General features: G+C 37.9%; 1 protein-coding gene across 1 annotated transcript in view; it reads left to right on the forward strand.

Annotated features, from left to right (window-relative positions):
* Positions 1–15,955, forward strand: part of DARS1 (aspartyl-tRNA synthetase 1) — a 72,493-nt gene extending 56,538 nt beyond the window's left edge. The window contains exons 8-16 of the mRNA XM_030579714.1: positions 2,412–2,523; positions 4,147–4,281; positions 5,254–5,401; positions 6,384–6,530; positions 7,677–7,719; positions 11,412–11,492; positions 12,195–12,306; positions 13,517–13,588; positions 15,336–15,955. Coding sequence (XP_030435574.1) covers positions 2,412–2,523; positions 4,147–4,281; positions 5,254–5,401; positions 6,384–6,530; positions 7,677–7,719; positions 11,412–11,492; positions 12,195–12,306; positions 13,517–13,588; positions 15,336–15,427 — 942 coding nt within the window. The 3' untranslated portion in view covers positions 15,428–15,955. The remainder of the gene's footprint in view (positions 1–2,411; positions 2,524–4,146; positions 4,282–5,253; positions 5,402–6,383; positions 6,531–7,676; positions 7,720–11,411; positions 11,493–12,194; positions 12,307–13,516; positions 13,589–15,335) is intronic.
* The last annotated feature ends 3,842 nt before the right edge of the window (positions 15,956–19,797 follow it).

Raw genomic sequence — 19,797 nt, forward strand, 5'->3', positions numbered from 1 at the left:
GTTTTACATTGGTAGTAATGGCTCTTTAGCAGCCTGTGTGAAATGAGTTGGTGGCCTGTTTAATTCCTGCTGAATAGGTTTCCACATCACAATGGACTTTAAATAGGTACCCTTGTTGGCAGTCTCCACAGAGAAGCCAATGATTGAATGGGCATTGAAAATCAACTACCATCACCTTTAGAGATGGTCCTATCAGGTCAGCATTGAGGCACTTTGGAGAGGGTTGCATTGTCACTGCTTCTGCTGTACCCATTATGTAACTAAATAAAAGCATCAATCTCCAGGCCTGTCAATCTGACAACTTTCACAAATACTCAATTTAAAAAAAAAAAAAAAAAAAAAAAAGAACTTAGTACTGTATGTGGGGTTAAGAAGGCATAGTCTTTGCTCTGTGGTCTTGCTAAACAGATAGAAGAGGAATTCTTGGGGAAACAACTTGTAAAAGAGAATGGTTAGATCTCAGGTGGCTGTATTACTGTGTACAGCTTTAGGCTGCAGAACAAATAATTGCTTTCAGATTGGGAAGGAAGAGATAGCAAAATCCCATTTCTTTTTCTTTATTTTTCATGATTTTGTAGCCCAGGAATTCTCTGTCTCCTAGAATTAGTGGTAGTCCATCAAACATATGGAAGAGGCATTATTACTCTGCCACCTAAAAGGAATACTGTAGGAACTTGCCTCTGAGCATTTTGATAGTGGCATATCATATAGTGGCATATATCTCCTTCCTAATCAGATATAAGGCACTGACAATTTAGGTCCCAAATTTGGTGCCTTGGATGGTCATCATCTGGTGGACAATATCTTCCAACTTTTCAGTATTAAATTGCAAAATAGAAAACTATCCCTCTGGATCATTCCTATGGTCTGGATGCAGCACTCTATACTGCAATGCCTAAGCCCACATGGCTTGGGGTCAATGTGTTGTCTTGACATCTGTGCCTTCTTTTTGGAGTGAGTAAATTTTGTAAACTGAGCAGGGCAGGGGTTGAAAAAAGTTAGAGGGGACTCATTTCTTAACTGTTATTCACAACCTTAGTTTCCGCATTCTGAAAGTATTGGGAGCACAATTGTGGTTAAGACATCAATCTGTGAAAACTCCAGCAACTATGAAGAGAGTCCCACTCACTCATACACCAAAATATGTAATTAGACTCATAATTTAGAGTTTATTGGCATTCTATTACAAAGCCACAATATTTTATACCTTTCTATTTCGCTTTTTCAGTTGAGTGAAATTTTCGTCTTCCGATGGAGATCAGACTAGGTTTGTTTCCAAGCATTCAGTATGCTGTCTGTCTAAACTTGGATGATTATGTGATTTGTTTTGATTGTTTTATAGGTATATGTGGTTTGGTGGCATGTCATGTGAAAAACCACAAGTCTCTCCTCAGCTAACTGGAAAGTCAGATACATTGCAGAAAGAAGAAGTAAACAGTGCTATGACGCAGATCATGTAGTTTTTTAAAATGTTAGCTCTTGCAAGCAACTGAAAGATCTGATATATTTATATACAGCTATAGATCACTAACTGTCAAGTTTCATGCTGTATCGGCATGAAATCAGGTGTGGGTTCAGTGTTGACGTATTGAAATATTTTTCAGTATTGACTTACTTTTTTCACACCAAAGCTCCAAAAAGCGTTAAAGGAATATTTAGCGTACTTAGATGTACAAGTGGATTAACTGTTGCACACATGAAAAGCAATATTCTTATAACGTTTTTTTAAAGTTTTCACTTTAAAAGGTGATTTACATTTTGCAGCAAACATGCAAAAGACTGAACAAAAAGTAGGTTACTTGGCCAGTTTTTGTGGTAAATTTTAAATGCTTTAATGTCTCTCTCTCTTTTTGGGGGGGAGGGGTGGGGGGTATATCTATAGGTACATCTTACATTACCTCCAAAGGCCCTGTGTTTCAGTGGTCTCTTTAACAGGACTAAACTGATTTTTCTCCCTTATATGTTTTACCAAGGTCATTGTTTTTATCTAGTATTCATTTAAAGCTAATTCATTATATATTTCTGCATCTGTTTTGGTTCAGTGCAATGAAAGTTTTCTAATAGATTTAGCTTTTACAGTGTTATCGTACTGTAAATCTCATCTTGGAGGAGAATGATGTATCTCACAACTCAGTGGTTCTTTAAGAGGGTGTAAAATTCACACTAGTGCCTTCTTGTAACTGAATGCACTGTAAAGTGAAGTAAAAGGATTTCACTTGTTACCTTTGCTGCTGTTGTTTTCAGGTCATTAGTAATTCTCAGTTCAGACTTCTCTTTTTTCAGACCGTTGGGAATATGGGATAATAAGCACTCCTGAGAGTGCTTAAACATTCTCATGGTCATGACAAAAGTAATAAAGTTCAGCAAATAAAACTAATTAAGGATTCATTATTTTATTTCCTTTCCTATAGACCTGTACTAGTCAAGCTGTCTTCCACCTTCAGTCTGGTATCTGTCAGCTCTTTCGAGAAACTCTCCTTCACAAGGGGTTTGTGGAAATTCAGACTCCCAAAATCATCTCAGGTATGGTATGGTTTAATGTGGTATGGCATTTACTTAGCACAGCAATACTGGACTGATTATTTGAGGGGCTGAAAAATGATTTTTTTTTCTTTTTAACAAGCAATAAATTACTATCTTTTAAGTTCAGAATAGCATCTTCTAGAATGTTCTGTTGTTCTTCTATCCTTAGATGTTAGTAGCTGGCTCACTGCTTACACCTTTTAGTGTTAGTACTCCTGACAAGAATAAGGTTATTTGAAGCTGCTAGCATAGCTTTGCATGGAAGCAGGGTTTAATGACTAATGCACATGACTAGGAGATGGGAAATGTAGATTCTGTTCCTGGTTCTGCCGCTGATTTGCTGTGTGACTTTGAGCAAGTCAGTTAATGGCTCAGTGCCTCACTTCTCCCATCTGCAAATTGGAGATGGTATGTGCCTGCCAGGGGTATGGCGAGACGTCAGTAACGTTGCTAAGCTGTATGGCAATTCTCTGATGGAAGATGCTATATCAGGGCAAAGTATTAGTGGTGGTATTCTTTCTTTGGATGTGCCTTACTCAGACATCTTTCTTAGAAGTGGATTTTATAATTCTCCTTTTATTTTATGAGATCAGTTATCAGATGAGACTGTAACGGCAGCCTTTTATAACCTAATATGTGCAAGCAACTGTCTTACTACAGAAAATCTCACTGAACGCAACAGTTCACCTCCTTCTTGTTAGATGTCTCTGTTTTATATAAACAGACTTGCTCTAGTACAAATGGCTCACAAGGTCTCTCTTTGCATATGACCCTCCAGGAAGTGTGCCATTCTTACCGTGTTGCATATCAATAGTGCAAACATCCTATTTGTTTCAGTGAGGTTATGTTTATGCAAAATCGTTAAGTAAAGTAGGTACAGTCTATGTATGCTAATTTTCATATTTAAATATCCTAGCTGTTTCAGTCTTCAAGATTTCAAAAGTTGTTGGTTCATGCTCAAGAATAATTACGTTACCATCTTTACTTAAATTAAGCCATTTCTACTGAGAATGTGCAGAAACAACTGCTGAAAATCTGAGATTTTAGGGGGGGGGCGGTTGTGTTGCAACTCATATGGCATAACAGTTTTTGCACATGAGTTTGAAAAGAGGGTATTGGTAAAAAAGAAGCTTATCTTCGTGGAAGAGAGGATAATCTTTCAGTACTCACATAGTACTCTCTCATCTTCAAAGCTCTTTAAGAACATTAGTTAACGATTCCTCACAACGTCTTTTGTTACCTAGGTAGGAAAGTATCGTTCTCATATTATAGACAGAGAAACAACAGTAAAGTGATTCACCTGAGGGCACAGAAGGGAGTCAGTTTCAGTTGTGGTATTAGAATGCAGGAGTTCTTTGCTTCTTTTGACTTTGCACTCAAGTGCGTGCGCTCTTGCTCTCTCAGGATAACTTTTTATGCCCAGCATGTTACACCCCTAAAGTGAGTAAAGGATTTAAACATACAATTCCCATTGAAATTAATGGTTGCTCTATGTATATTCCCCTAATTGGTTTTGAAATATCTCATCCTAAGCTTTACATATGAACCCAAACGTACTTGAATAGATCAGCCTCGGATTTTGTAAGTTTATATTTTAATTGCTGTAAACATTTGCTTTTTCAGCTGCCAGTGAAGGAGGAGCCAATGTGTTTACTGTATCCTACTTCAAAAGCAGTGCCTACCTGGCTCAGTCCCCACAGCTGTACAAGCAGATGTGTATTTGTGCTGACTTTGAAAAGGTTTTCTGCATTGGACCAGGTCAGAATAACTTCGTTTTATTGGTTTTTCATGCTGTAGTGATGGCTTAGCTTAGAGCAAGCCTGTGACAAATGGGATGATGTGCACACACTGAAAGTTTGAATCCTTTCACTTCTTCTCTACATAGTGAACAAAAGTTTCAAGGCTACTAACTGGGCTGACATAATGACCATGTTTAAGGGGTAAGCTGGTGGAATAAAAGTGCAATGCTCAAGTCAGACGCGTTGATAGAAAGCACTGGTGTTCTCTAGCCGACGTTGCCATGTAGTATTCCAGGCCCTGGGATGAAAAAGAGGGAGGACTGAAATGGAAGTTAATAATTCAGTGATGAGCTAAAACAAGTTAGTAAAGCATCTACTAACTCTTTGATGCCAGAAGCTAATGATTCTTGATGAACATGCTTTACTTCCAATACCAAGCAGTTAAAAATATGCTTAGTTTTTTACATTCTTTAAATTTATTTTAATTCCTAAAATGCACCCCTCCTGTGTTGTATGTCTAGAAACAACTTCATTTAAACAACACCTCCAGTGTAAATTGGATTGAGAGCAAAGAACCCTAGTCCTTAATTTCCAATCTCCCTTTCCTCAAAAGCTTTTGAAAAACAGAAATAGCGTCCACTGAGCACTAACATATATCTTTGTCAGAACCGTAAAACTGGTACATTTAAAGCTGGTAACGAGTGATTTATTTCTAAATTGGCAGAACAACGTCTAAAGTAAGAGAATTAAAGATTTCTAAAGGTACCAAGTAAGTCTTGCTCATTAGCAAAATTAAGTTCAGGGGGTAGCCCATCTCTACAGGAAGAGTTGTGTGTGGTTTTAGGTAAGAGGAATTGTCATACTCACGTACAGTAATGCATGATCGACGCAAGACATGATGTGATTGAGTTATTCTTTGTAAATCAAATACTATTGTAGTCATTTCCTTTAGGATACAAGGTTGTTTAGAATTTGTACTCTAATTTTACAGTGTTTAGAGCTGAGGACTCCAATACACACAGACACCTAACTGAGTTTGTTGGTCTGGATATTGAAATGGCTTTTAATTACCACTATCATGAAGTGGTTGATGAGATTGCAGACACCTTAGTACAGATATTCAAGGGGCTTCAAGAAAGGTAAATAGAGCATTTTTCATTCTGTGGACAGCTTCATCTGCTTGAGATCTCTAGAGTCCTTGCAGAAAAGTAGTGGGTGCTCCATCCTCACTCTATCAAATAACTGCTAGAAACCTGATTTATGCCGAGAGAGCTTCAGAATTAAGGCTCTTACTCTGCATGACTTTCCCTGTGCATCTTAGATTTTGGAATTCACTGAAGAAATGATCTTTTTCTACCCGGGGCTGTAATTCCTAGGGTATGTCAGAGTGCATTAAGAAAACTCACTGTTGGAATGGCCTCCTAACAGAAATGATCTGTCCTCAAATTTAAATGTCCTTACTCTTGTACACATACAAACTCTTTGTCCTTATTTTGATATTGAGCTATATATTTGCTCTTACAGAAATTTTTTTAGAATCCTATTTATTGTAGTAGTCAGCATTATCTGCTACGAAAGCCAAGAACAGTATTTTCCATTTTTTGCCACATACCTCACATGACAAATTTGGTTCATCAAGTACTGGGAGGAAATCTAACATCCGTTTACAAATTATGCAGTATCTTGCTGCCAGAAACACAGATCTTATTACTCGACCAAAAGGAAATCTGTGTTTTTATGATGTTTGATTTACGTAATACTTAATTTCAAAGGAGTAGAGCTAGTAAAGAGGGTTGAGGGCTTTTTGTTTTCTTTTTAAGAGCAATGATTCTGAGGATAAATCTGGTCAGGCAGTTACTTCTTGAGAGGGGAATGAAGCAGCAAGAGTAGTGTTAAAATATTTAATTTTTGTAATATTTAAATGGGGATTGCATTAGCTTGGATAACATTCAGTTTTGATTATATAGAAATCTCCCAGAAACTGCTTCAAATTAGTTTGTGTTGCAAGAGTGACCTCTTGCAGCAAAAATGTGCACTGCAATTGTAACCTTATTTGACTGCAAATGAAACAACTCTTCTCTTCCCCCCCCCCCCCACTCCCCCCCCAAAAAATGTATACAGGTTTCAAACTGAAATTCTGACAGTGAACAAACAGTTTCCTTGTGAACCATTCAAGTTTTTGGAGCCAACTCTGAGGCTGGAGTACCGTGAAGCTCTGGCTATGCTCAGGGAAGCTGGAGTAGAGATGGGGGATGAAGATGATCTAAGGTACATACATATTGTTAGAATATAGCACAATCTTGTAAAAGTGGTCTAGCACCGTCTGTTAAGGTGTCGATTATGCATTGTGTGACCAAAGAGCATGAGAACACATCCCAAGTTTTGAAATGAAGAATAAACTAGACCATATCTGTTGAAAAATTAAAGTTACTGGATATGAAAATAATTCTTTTTTTTTCCCACTGTAGATTTTATACCTTAGAAAGCCCTGGGACCCAACACAAAACAAACTAAAAGTACAAAGAGGGCAGAACTCCTTTTAAGAATAAAACATTTATCTGCCTGGCAGTGGCAGGAATCTGTGTGAGCATGATTTTAGTTCAAAAACTCTACAGTTAAAAATCTTGCTTATTGATCAGCCCTTCTACCATGGAAATTTGCTGTACATTTTTTCCTGTTTAACATAGGTCCTGATCTAATTGCCATTGATCTCAATAAAGGCCCTGTGGGTTCACAACAGCTTCCAAGTACACTTACCACATAAAACGTTTCTGCTCTTTCGCATCTGTACAACATCATAGAGGTGTGTGTTACTCTACAAGTAAATAAAAATCAGGGCTTTGGAGTGGAGCTGGAGTGCGGAGCAGCTCCAGAGCAGTCGAGCTGCAGGTTTTTGCCTGGAGCTGGAGCGGAGCGAGAGCACAGCTCCAAAGCCCTGATAAAAATAACAGATCTCTGCCCCCAAAAGGTAGTCTAAGGGTACAATATTGCAAAATGCTTATTTCCATATCTAACTGATATCATTTTACACTCATTTTACACAAGTGTCAATGATTGTGCAAGGCAGTAGGGAATGAGGCCCATAATCTTTCACTAGTAAAAATAGTGTGAGAAGAACCAGAAAGGTAACAGCAAGCACATATGTAGATATCAGTTAATTAAGGGGGGTTATATTTCTGCAAAGTGGGATATTTTAGGACACTACCACACTTCATTTAAGAACACAAAGAAATGTGATTAATCTTTTTAAAATTCTGAGTTGTAGGATCTAAAACTATTCAGGAACTATTTGTATGTTTTCCAAAGGAGGGTGTGGGGGAACCCATCAGATATAAATCTGTTGTGTTCTTTGAGGTGCATGTCTGGTAAAGGTCTAAGTTGATTTATTCTGATGGTGAGAATATTTCTTTTCAGCACACCTAATGAAAAGCTTCTGGGTCGTCTGGTGAAAGAGAAGGTAACAGTCATTTCAGAATAAATTACTCTCTTTATTAAAACTGAAGCTTAATCTTAACATAGAAAACAAGAGAGAAATGTCTGTTTTGTACAAACCAGCTTTTTGCATCTCTAATGCCGGCTCTTCTCTGAACAAGCCAGAGTAATTTGGGCAGCATTCTATGATTGGCATAAGACTTTCTCAGTGATTGTTCTAGATCAGTGGTTCCCAAACTTTTGAGGGTCATGCCCCCAGTTACCCATGTCCATGCCTCTTGGGGCTGGGAGTGGGGCCGCATGTCTGGATGGGGGGAGGGGGAATGAGAACACGGGTAAGGGGGCTGAGGTTGGAGCCGCAGCTAAGCTGGGGGTGGATCTGGGGCCAGGAACGGGGCTGGGAATGGATCTGCGGCCAGGGGCCGAGGCTGGGGTGGAAGCAGAGCATGAGCTGGCCATGAGGGGAGCCTGCGGCCGGGTGCAGGGCTGCTCCTGGCCCCCATATTGGCCCCGGGTCTGGAAGAGAGCCGCATCTGGGGATGGAGGCAGGGCCAGAAGTGGGGCAGCAGCCAAGCCCCCGGCCAGGTGTGGAGCCGCACTAAGACTGGGGACGGAGTTGGGTGATGCTCCATCCCTGCTCCCTATGGGGGCTGGCCCAGGGTCCCTATTGCCCCCCCCCCCCAAAATGTTCCTACACACCTTTCTAGGGGGGTGTGCCCAGCAGTTTGCGGACCTCTGTTCTAGATGTGTGTGTGAATTTTTTTTTACTGTTGTTCGTCAATCTGTTGACAGTTTATTTTCTTTCACATGAATAATTGTTCTTAAAAGCAAACCATAAAGTAAATATTTGAATATCTTTTTATTGGCTTGTTTAATATTTGTTGTTTATCATCTCACTAGATTGTAAATTCCAAAAAGATAATGCTTTAAAAAACTACTCTTCCCAGAAAAGATTTTTAGTTGCTCTAACCAAAATAAAATGTGAGTTTTTCCTGGTAGTATTTCAGTAACTAATTCACTGACAAACATCATTCTGAGTACAGTCACACTGGTGCACTAAAAATAAAATGTAGTCATTTAGTCTGGCTTCCATTAGGAATGGTGGGAGAAGGAACATCTGTGTTTGGTATATTAAAAAAACAACACCACATTTACAGAATTTAAAAGGTACAGTGACTAGAGTGATATCCCTGCAAGCTGCTTAGACACTTTTCAAAGACACCATAATAAGAGGCCCAACTTAAATGTATTCCCCAAATTAAAAAACACAGTAAAAAAACTAAAAAAGAGCCACCGTGGCTTAACAACTGTGTAAGAGAACCAATGAAAGATAAAAAGACATCTTTTAAAAAGTGGAAGTCAAATCCTAGTGAGATAAATAGGAAGGCACATAAACACTGCCAAATTAAGTATAAAAATGTTATAAGAAAAGCCAAAAAGGAGTTTGAAGAACAGCTAGCCAAAAACTCAAAAGGTAATAACAAACTGTTTTTTAAGTACATCAGAAGCAGGAAGCTGCTAAACAAGCAGTGGGGCCCCTGGACAATTGAGATATAAAAGGAGCACTTAAAACGATAAAGTAATTGCGGAGAAAGAAAATGAATTCTTTGCTTTAGTCTTCACGGCTGAAGATGTTAGGGAGATTCCCAAACCTGAGCCGTCCTTTATAGGTGACAAATCTGAGGAATTGTCACAGATTGAAGTGTCACTAAAGCAGGTTTTGGAATTAATTGATAAACTTAACAGTAACAAGTCACCGGGACCAGATGGCAATCACCCAAGAGTTCTGAAGAAACTCAAATGTGAAATTGCAGAACTCTTAACTATGGTTTGTAATCTGTCCTTTATATCAGCTTCTGTACCCAGTGACTGGAAGATAACTAATGTAACACCAGTATTTAAAAAGGGCTCTAGAGGTGATCCCGGCAATTACAGACCGGTAAGTCTAACGTCAGTACAGGGCAAATTAGTTGAAACAATAGTAAAGAATAAAATTGTGAGATATATAGAAGAACATAAATCCTTGGGCAAAAGTCAACATAGTTTCTGTAAAGGGAAATCATGTTTTACTAATCTATTAGAGTTCTTTGAAGGGGTCAACAAATGTGTGGACAAGAGGGATCCAGTGGACATAGTGTACTTAGATTTCCAGAAAGCATTTGACAAGGTCCCTCACCAAAGGCTCTTATGTAAATTAAGTTGTCGTGGGATAAGAGGGGAAGATCCTTTCATGGACTGAGAACTGGTTAAAAGACAGGGAACTAAGGTAGGAATAAATGGTAAATTTTCAGAATGGAGAGGGGTAACTAGTGGTGTTCCCCAAGGGTCAGTCCTTGGACCAGTCCTATTCAACTTTTTCATAAATGATCTGGAGACAAGAGTAAACAGTGAGGTGGCAAAGTTTGCAGATGATACTAAACTGCTCAAGATAGTTAAGACCAAAGCAGACTGGGAAGAACTTCAAAAAGATCTCACAAAACTAAGTGATTGGGCAACAAAATGGCAAATGAAATTTAATGTGGATAAATGTAAAGTAATGCACATTGGAAAAATAACCCCAACTATACATATAATATGATGGGGGCTAATTAGCTACAACTAATCAGGAAAGAGATATTGGAGTCATCATGACTAGTTCTCTGAAGATGTCCACTCAGTGTGCAGTGGCAGTCAAAAAAGCAAACAGGATGTTAGGGATTATTAAAAACAGGATAGAGACTAAGACAAAGAATATCTTTTTGCCCTTGTATAAATCCATGGTATACCCACATCTTGAATACTGCATACAGATGTGGTCTCCTCATCTCAGAAAAGATATACTGGCATTAGAAAAGATTGAGAGAAGGGCAACTAAAACGATTGGGGGTTTGGAACGGGTCCCATATAAGGAGAGATTAAAGAGGCTAGGACTTTTCAGCTTGGAAAAGAAGAGAATAAGAGAGGGATATGATAGAGGTATATAAAATCATGAATGGTGTGGAGGAAGTGAATAAGGAAAAGTTATTTACTTGTTCTCATAATATAAGAATTAGGGGCCACCAAATGAAATTGATGGGCAGCAGGTTTAAAACAAATAAAAGGAAGTTCTTCTTCACACAGTCAACCTGTGAAACTCCTTGCCTGAGGAGGTTGTGAAGGCTAGGGCTATAACAGGGTTTAAAAGAGAGCTAGATAAATTCATGGAGGTTAAGTCCATTAATGGCTATTAGCCAGGATGGGTAAGGAATGGTGTCCCTAGCCTCTGTTTGTCAGAGGGTGGTAATGGATGACAGGAGAGAGATCACTTGATCATTACCTGTTAGGTTCATTCCCTCTGGGACACCTGGCATTGGTCACTGTTGGTAGACAGGATACTGGGCTGGATGAACCTTAGATCTGACCCAGTATGGCCATTCATACGTTCTAGGACAAGGAACTTTATATTCAGGAATGCTAGAGCTCATAACAAATGCAGTGTCCAAAAAGCTAGTAAAGATAGTACGGTAGTGTCCCTTTCTAACTATTGTTTTTCAAGCTAAGATATGGGTAAAATAAATGGATCAACTGTTTCTCCTTTTCTTAAATTGTGCAAAAGTTAATAAAAAGATGAGGTTTTAAACTACCAGACTTTTTGTTTCGATTTAAAAGAATCATTGGTTGTCGCTTCCTCTATGTAACCCTCACCTCACCCCATTTGATCTAGTATTAACTTTATTAAAATATTTCATCTTCTTACAGTATGATACAGACTTCTATATTCTTGACAAATATCCTCTGGCTGTGAGGCCTTTCTATACAATGCCGGACCCAGGAAATCCTGTAAGTAAAGTTGTGTAGTGTTTTTCAGTGTAAAAAAGCAAAGTCTTAATCTAGCTATGAAAATCTAATTTGACAAAGCACAGCTGAATTAAAAACTTTTTCTTATGCGATCTGCATTTCCAATAAGATTTGTTATTCACATTGGTATTAGGAGTAAACCAATATCTGTTGGGCCATACCTGTATTATCTGCCAGAAAGAAAAACAAACAGAGCTGTAAATATTAGAAACCCGTAGGAGAAAACTTCCCAGCAGAGGCCTTGTCTGTCAGAGTACTGCTGTTTCTGTAGTCACTAATGCATGGAGAGCAAAACTAGTCTTACAGGGGAATAAAAGCTGTAGCCGAAGCCATGCTTTCTTTAGTTTTTGTATGGAGTCCCCTAATTGTTGCCAGAATGGGCTCTGCATTTTTACGTTTACATTTGCTGAAACTCCAAATACAAATGTTGTGATTCTGCAAAATGGGAGGTGGCAGAATTCAGGTTCACAAATCAGTTTGTCCGAATGTGATGACAGGAAGCAGAGCTGAGTTTACTGATGCAGCCCACAGTATTTCACACCGTCACTTAGCTGCACCAAGTATCATAGGTGAAGTTACTGAAAAGAGCATCTTGGCTGGTTGCAGGCTGAGCAGGTGTCAGTGGGAAACACACCCTTCTCTCCAACTTCAGTCACTAATGAAATGCAAACTTTTCCTTTCCAGAAAAACTCCAACTCCTATGATATGTTCATGAGAGGGGAAGAGATTTTATCTGGGGCTCAGAGAATTCACGATCCTGAGCTGCTGACAGAAAGAGCCCAGCATCATGGCATTGGTAATAAAATGTTTAAATTTCGAAAGGTTATAAATTGTGAGATAGAATTTGTTTTTTCATATGACTTCCAAAATCTGTGCAAAGCATTGGTAATGAGAGAAAGAACAGTTCAACATTGAAGCATGACATGAAAACCTTTTTCTCTGTCTATTTCTGTCTTTAGTTTCAGGCATGAAGGCATAATCCTTGTCTGAATCATTTGCATCAAGGGAGTTCTGAATATTTTTCTATACCTTTAAAGGAAGATTTTGGGCATTTTGAGACCATAATCTGGGGCAATATTGCAATAGTAATACTGGCTCTTACATAACAAACTAATTTCTTTCTAATTTAACCATTTTTTAAACCATTATAGTGTTAATCCTGAAGAAAAACCTATAAACTGTTTTCTAACAGCTGTAGAGAGTACAGGAAGTAGGAAGGTTTTCTGCAGCAACAGACAGGGTACTCTTATGAGAGCAGGTCCCACCCTGGCATGGTTCTGGTATACCACTTCCAGTGCAACTCCCTGCTGCTGCTGACCCGTAGGCTTTGAACCAGTAAGAGGGGAATGGGTCATGTAGGGAACATCTATCAGTGGAACTGGGGAGGGAATCAGCATGGATGCAGCCTGGATAATAGAGGGAGACAGAAAGGAAGTGAGCGGAAAACAGAAGTGAATCAGCAGAGGTGAGGTGAGTATGAGTCAGGATATTTTGTGAAGGGTAGCAAATCGAGTGGCAGTGCAACTGTCTTGGAGGTAAGGAACAGCAGCTGGGAGAGCTCTCTTGCTGGTGGCTGTGAGGAGAGAGAGAAGCTGAAATGAGTACGCTTCAGCTTCTCAGAATACTGTACCAGCATGAATGTTCCACTATATTTCTCAGCTATGTAAGGTTAAGATCACCATGATGTACAGTAGAGGCCTAGCTGCTATTTTATTATAAAACGCATTCCCCAAGTAAATCACATCAGGGGACTTCATGGAGTTTCATTGATTATAAATTAAAGATAATATTCCAGATAAAGTCATAGCTTCTAGACAGTGCTTCATTATTTACATCTGTTTGATGGCTACAGACCAACATCTGGTTTCATGGCTTCATTGCCCCAGTTTTTGTTTTGTAGAATCATTATGGACACACCCAAGCATTTAGTCTTTTGGCTTCTTTGAGTATATTAGTAAGATGAGACATTAGCTGTGCATGAAAATAAAAATTATTTTCTTCTCTAGACTTGGAGAAAATAAAGGCTTACATTGATTCCTTCCGTTTTGGTGCACCTCCCCATGCAGGTGGTGGGATAGGTAATGTATCTGCCTTGATTTTATTTTTTGCTAGCTTCCAGTCCAAGTTTAACATCAGATGGTCAGTCTCAAGTAACTTTGATTACAGTAATCAATCAAGTGTTCAGAATAAAATTCAAAAAGTTAACCTGTATGTATGCTGTGGCCTTGTTGAGCAACATTGTAAGCTCCTTATCGAAGAATATTTAAGGAAAGAAGCTTAAATTGTGAGCATTAGTAATTTCATAAAATGGAAAATATTGAGGGACCAATCTGCCAAAGTTCAGAGACACAGAGCACAAGAATAAATCACTTGTTAGTCACATTGATCATTCTGATTCTCAACTTCAATAAAAAAAATATTTCCTATGATTTATTATAACTGACTTAAAGTGAATAAAGATAGTGGAGGCTCTAGGCTCCTCACTACATTTGATGAAACCATTCTGAAGTCAGGAGAAACCAGTGATTGCTTTTATTTTATTCATGGTGAAGTTACCCAGCTGAATCTCATTGATCAGCTACTTGTTCAGCAAAGGTATTGAGGTTTAGGGGCTTCCTATGTATGAGCATTTTAAATATTAAAGTGAACAAAAATGAGAGAATTTTTCAAAGTGTATAGCATTAAATTTTAAAATGCATTTTAAGCACAGCAATTTGCAATTGCACACACTGGTCTCAACAGCAAAACATAACCTATTCATGCATTTTGAAATAGAGTTCTATATGTGTCCTAAACACAATAAGTGCCCAAAACCAATGCTCTCTGTTTCGGTCTCTCTTTGCATGGGTGTCTTCTTATCTTTGTAAAATGAATTTAGAAAATTATAAACAAATTTTCGGAACAATTTCTAAATCAGATATATTCTTCAGTAATTAGATTTATAAGAAATTGTAAGCAACTCATTGCAGAGAGGGGTTTATGTCTGATGCAAGTGTTAGTGAGCTGGAAAGGCAGCCTGAACGGTGAAGTGGCAATATTTGCTGATGTCCTGAACAACGTAATAATTGTCTCTAGAGAAGTCTGTGAGGAACTTAAGAGGGCCTAACAAAGCTAGGTGAATGGGGAGCATGACGGCACATAAAATTCAGCATTTATAAATACACAATACTGCACATTGGAAGGAATAATAATTTCAGTTACATCCAGTAGTAGGTATGAGTTCTAAATTACCTGTAACCACTATGGGATAAGGAAGAAACTTCCCCTAAGCACAGGTTATTCCATAATTGTCTACTAAAGTTTCTGACACTTTGCCCTGAAATATTTGGTACTAGACACTGTCAGAAACTGCTCGGATGTGTACTGGCATCTAATATGTTCTTAAGACAGCACTGATTTTTTCATGATTTTTTCTCTCCATCTTTATTATTATTATTATTGTTATTATTATTATTAATTGTAATAATAATAATAACACCTAGAGACTCCCAATGAAGTTGGGGCCCCATTTTGCCCTTCAGAGCCCACCAACTTAGTGTGCATAGCCCAGTCCAGGCACGCAAAAACTAATTTTATAAGGCAGAGTAATACATGGCAGAATGTGTGCGGTGTTGGGAAACTTGCATTTTTTCTGGTGCTAGTTCCATTTTATAGTCAGTTATGCTGATATCTGAGAGCAGTTGCTGATATCTGAGAGCACTTGTATGCCCTGTTGTGTGGTCCTTACTCTGCTGTATATAAAGCTTGCTAGAATTGTTAACTGTGTGTTCATATTGTCAAGAGTTAGAAACTAATGACTGACTAGACTGGATTTAATTTTTATAGGGTTGGAAAGAGTAACTATGCTCTATCTGGGACTGAGCAATGTTCGTCAAACCTCCATGTTCCCTCGGGATCCCAAACGACTAACTCCTTAAGACGTCTGTGTGAAAGTTCTCCAGTCCCCTGCTATTGATCAGCCTATACTCTGACTACTTGTAATATGCACTAAAATAAGGAAGTCAAATCTACTGAAGTGCCACAACAATATTTTGAATCCTTCATTACTATCTGTTTAAAGGGAAGTATTTTAATAAATCTGGAATCTTTGCAATAGGTGTATGTACATTTTTAATGTAATGTCATACTTACATTCAGTTAATGTTATACTAGTGCATTACTTAGCAAGTTTCTAAACACTTCAGTTTTAATAAACTGTCCAATAAAGACTACAAAAATATGAATTTTTAACTTACAGCAACAAGATTGTATATCTTGTAGTACAGTATTTGATCGAAGCTTAAACAATAACTGTAGACTACGGTAACCTAAAAAGCAGGCGGAAAGTAGCAAGTTGCTAATTAATTTACCTGATAAACTGAGTATTGTGAAAAGTTCAACTTTGTTAACTAAGTGTTCATACTAAATTGTAAAAATAGCTTGCAATAAAACTCAAAAGTAAATTATCCCGTATCTGTATTTTTTTCCTTTGGGTTCATGTAAAATAATCCTGAGCATACAGAAGTTGTTTGGAAAGAAATGCTACAAACACCTGAAGTTTAATTGGTTTATTTTTTTTTCTTTTTGTGTGAAACTCCTTGAGAAAGTAATATAAAGACAATGGGATCACTCTTAGTTTTGTGTGTATTACCCATTTATGTGGTGGGAACCTGCCCCACCCGTCAGGAAGGGATTAAAGAACTACTCTGGGCTGTCAGCTCCAACCCTACACACTTGTGAAGTCTGTTGCACCAGGAGAAGGCCAGCTCCTTAAAAGTGAATATCTAAGCCCAGTAAGGGGCGGCATGTACACAGATGCATAGCTAGGTCACAGAACTCCCTAAACCCATAGAGCAGGGACTGCTGACTAGAAAAGCTGTTTAAGATTCTCTGCTGCCTCTGGATAAGTAGATAGACTTGGTTTAACTTGTTTATTTTCTTCTCTTCCTTATAGCCCAGGAACCTCAGCCTAATAAGGGGTTCGAAACCCAGCCCTGACAACTGACCCCATTGCCTTTCAAGGAAAGTGGGGCAAAGCTGGACTTTTTATGAGTTACAGAACTGTTCAATTTTTCCTTTCTGATTTGGACTATGGAGAGGGAGTGAGGAACTGCCTCCCTGATATTCACAACTCTTTAGACCAACCCTATAGCAAAACCTGTTGCAAGAGAAAGGTGTTGGGGCAAAAGAAGCACCCAGAATGGCATGTTGTAAAGGTAAAGCCTCTGACAACATACAAAATAGGAATAACTGAGGAGAAATCAGCGAAGACATTTCAAGAGTAATGCATAGAAAATGAATTTTAAAAAGCGATTCCTATGAGGTGGTTTCTTAATTTCCAGTCCTTATGGAATAGTTAGTAAAAGAGGGAGCATGTTTTTAACATATTTACACCATCATTTTAAGACAGGAGAATAATGTGATCCAATAAATATTGGGTTCTGTTAATTATAAATCCTATGAGCAGGGTGAACTGAGCAATCTGCCACAGTTTTGCATCTCTGACATATAGAACTGAAAAACTACATTTTTTATTGTTGATTTTTTTTAAGTATTTTATATTCTGTTCATAAACTTGTACATTATTTCCCCAACACAGTGTTGCCACCTGAAAGCTCTTATATTAACTACTCTTTACTTTTAAACAATCCATGTAGATATATGGGTGGGGGATGTGTGTATTTGATTATAGCCCACAAGCATCAGTTTGTGGAGCAATTTCATCATATTTTTCCTTATTTCTAACACTGATCAGTTTTTTGTTTTTTTTTTTTAAATTGCTTGACATTGGCTTTTCCCATCTCTCAATAGCTTGTTGTTTTTTTTAAGCCTACCAAGGTCAGTTGTGCCTTCTCAAGATGATGCATTGCCTTCTATAATGAAATAAACTAAAATTATTAATCTTTGTATATATGAAATTTCTACGTGCAAAATCTTCAGAATGAGCATTTTGTTTTGTTAGAAACATAATTTTGGTGAGGCTAATATCTGAAGTAGGTTTAACTTGTGAGTGAGGCTATGTTGTAGGCTGTGACTCTTAAAATATCAATGCTAGATTTACTTTTATGGTGTCTGTGGAGGGCCAGGTGTTTGGTGGAATATGATGTATTTAGTAATAAATTGCTGATTGCATGAGAGGTTTTAATTATGAATACACTATTTATGAAAATACATATTTGAGTGTTCATTACTTTCATGCAGGTAATTTATTTAATATAGAACATCTTTAATTTGTTGTATGATTTTAGCTAAATCATGTAATCTTCCCATACTTTGGTCACACCAGTTGTAAAACAGTGGTACTTTGATACCTAATCAGTGTGCTGTACTTTATCCAGTAGGCTAAAATTTTCAAATATGGGTGCCTAAAAATTAGGCACTTAATTCAATTTTTATGCACCTCAATATAACGGACTTGTTTTGCGAGGTGTTGAGCATCTGTGACTCCCAGGTTCTAAAATGTTGGCCTTAACATTTAACATGTTTAGAGATCCTTCTATAGGAGGAACTTTATAGATGCTAAGTATTGTTGCCACCTTGATGTTAAAGTGCCTGGGAAAGCAGATACTGGCTATAATACAAGGATCAGACTATGTGCAGTTGTGGAGCATTTTTCAAAAAGACTAATCAGTTTTTGCAATTGTCATCTAACAAGGCTTTAAGCTCTAATGGTTTGTGATGAAGTTCTCTAATAAAACATAATCAGTTTAAAATGCCAAAAGCTTTGATAGAAGTCATGCAATTCAGAGAATACACTGCACGGATTTGCTGTTGTGATGATTTACTGTGGAATTCTCCCAGAATTATTAATTTCTTTTTAAAATCTGTTGCAGTATCCCAGTTGTATTTAACAAGCTAAATGGTTTATAAATACAGCTGATTATCAGAGATTAATTACTACTAAATCCTAGCTTCAAAAGAGTTGGTTATTCAGCCAATCCAATGGGAATTAAATTCAATTAACTTTTTTCATACAGAGCTGGTAATGTATCCAGATGAGTCTTTTTTGGAAGCCTCATTTATGATAAAAATCACTACCTCATGTTTTGTGCCAACAACAAATTGAGGAAAGACTGTTTCAGAAAGAATTAAATGCAGGTTGCCATTTGCTCCCTTAGCCAGGAAAGTATGCAGCATGTTTGGTGCATACATACCATGTAATCACTGCAGATGCTCTCTGGCAATGTGCTGTATCTGTTTTTCCATAGGAGCTGTCCTAGCTCATGCTTCAGTTCAGTTTATTCACACTGGCTGCACTAGGGCCATATTTAGGATGTGAAGCTGGACTTCTCTATATGCATAACCCTTAATGTGCAATTTCCTCTTGGCTTCCTAAAGAATAATTCACAAGAATAAACACCTTCTGCATTAAGATTTACATTCTGCTATGGTGGTGGGGTTTTTTAATGTGGGAGTAAAACACTTTATTATAACATAGTTAAAACTTTACAGATAGTTCTCCTACAATTGTATGGATGCTGTCTTCATAAATGTTGAATCTCCTATAGCAGATTTAGAAAAATCAATTGTGCATAATCCTTAATTTCCACCAATTTTCAGGAGGGATCCCAAATTTTTTACCATTGATCTGCATGACTGCTTCCTTTTTTCCAATCCAGACTTCTATTTTTTTTTCTTATATACATATATATATATAATGACATTAGAGTCTGATAAACATTCCAGATTCAGAAAGGATATTAGACAGCAATAGCCACAGAGCCTCTGTAAAACTTGCTTTACTTCTAAAATTTTCATACAAAATAAACCTACGGGGTAGTTCTCTTATGAGAACACTTCTGTATTCTTCAGAAGAGAGTTCTCTGTCCCACTGAGCAGATTCAAAGGCAATTCAGAGCTACCTGTCAGCAAGCCCAGGACTCTGAAGATCATCCACTGGCTGCATAGAAACAGAGTCCTGCCTTTGCCAGCAGGAAGTCAGGCAGAAGCTAACCTTATTAATATTTCCATTCCTTTATTTAACTTTAGCAGTCAGAAGCATGCAGTTATGGGGTGGACCTACAGAGCAGTGGGCTTCCTGACTGACAGCTCTGAATTGCCTTTGAATCTGCCCAGCAGAAGGACAATCCACTTAGGAGTATTGCCAGGCATATTATCCTGTAGACAATAAATTAGCAGAGAAACCAGTCTCTCCTATTAGGAAGCAAAAACCATTTCACAGAGCTAGTGAAAGTTGCTTTAAACATTAAGAGGAAGAGAAGTTGTTGCATTTTATTAATAAGAGGAGAAAATTCATTGTATAGTATCTGGCTTTGATATCCCTATAGCCTTTTCCCCCTCTGGCTGT

Source organism: Gopherus evgoodei, chromosome 11, assembly GCF_007399415.2.
Source record: "Gopherus evgoodei ecotype Sinaloan lineage chromosome 11, rGopEvg1_v1.p, whole genome shotgun sequence".
Classification (NCBI taxonomy): Eukaryota; Metazoa; Chordata; order Testudines; family Testudinidae; genus Gopherus; species Gopherus evgoodei.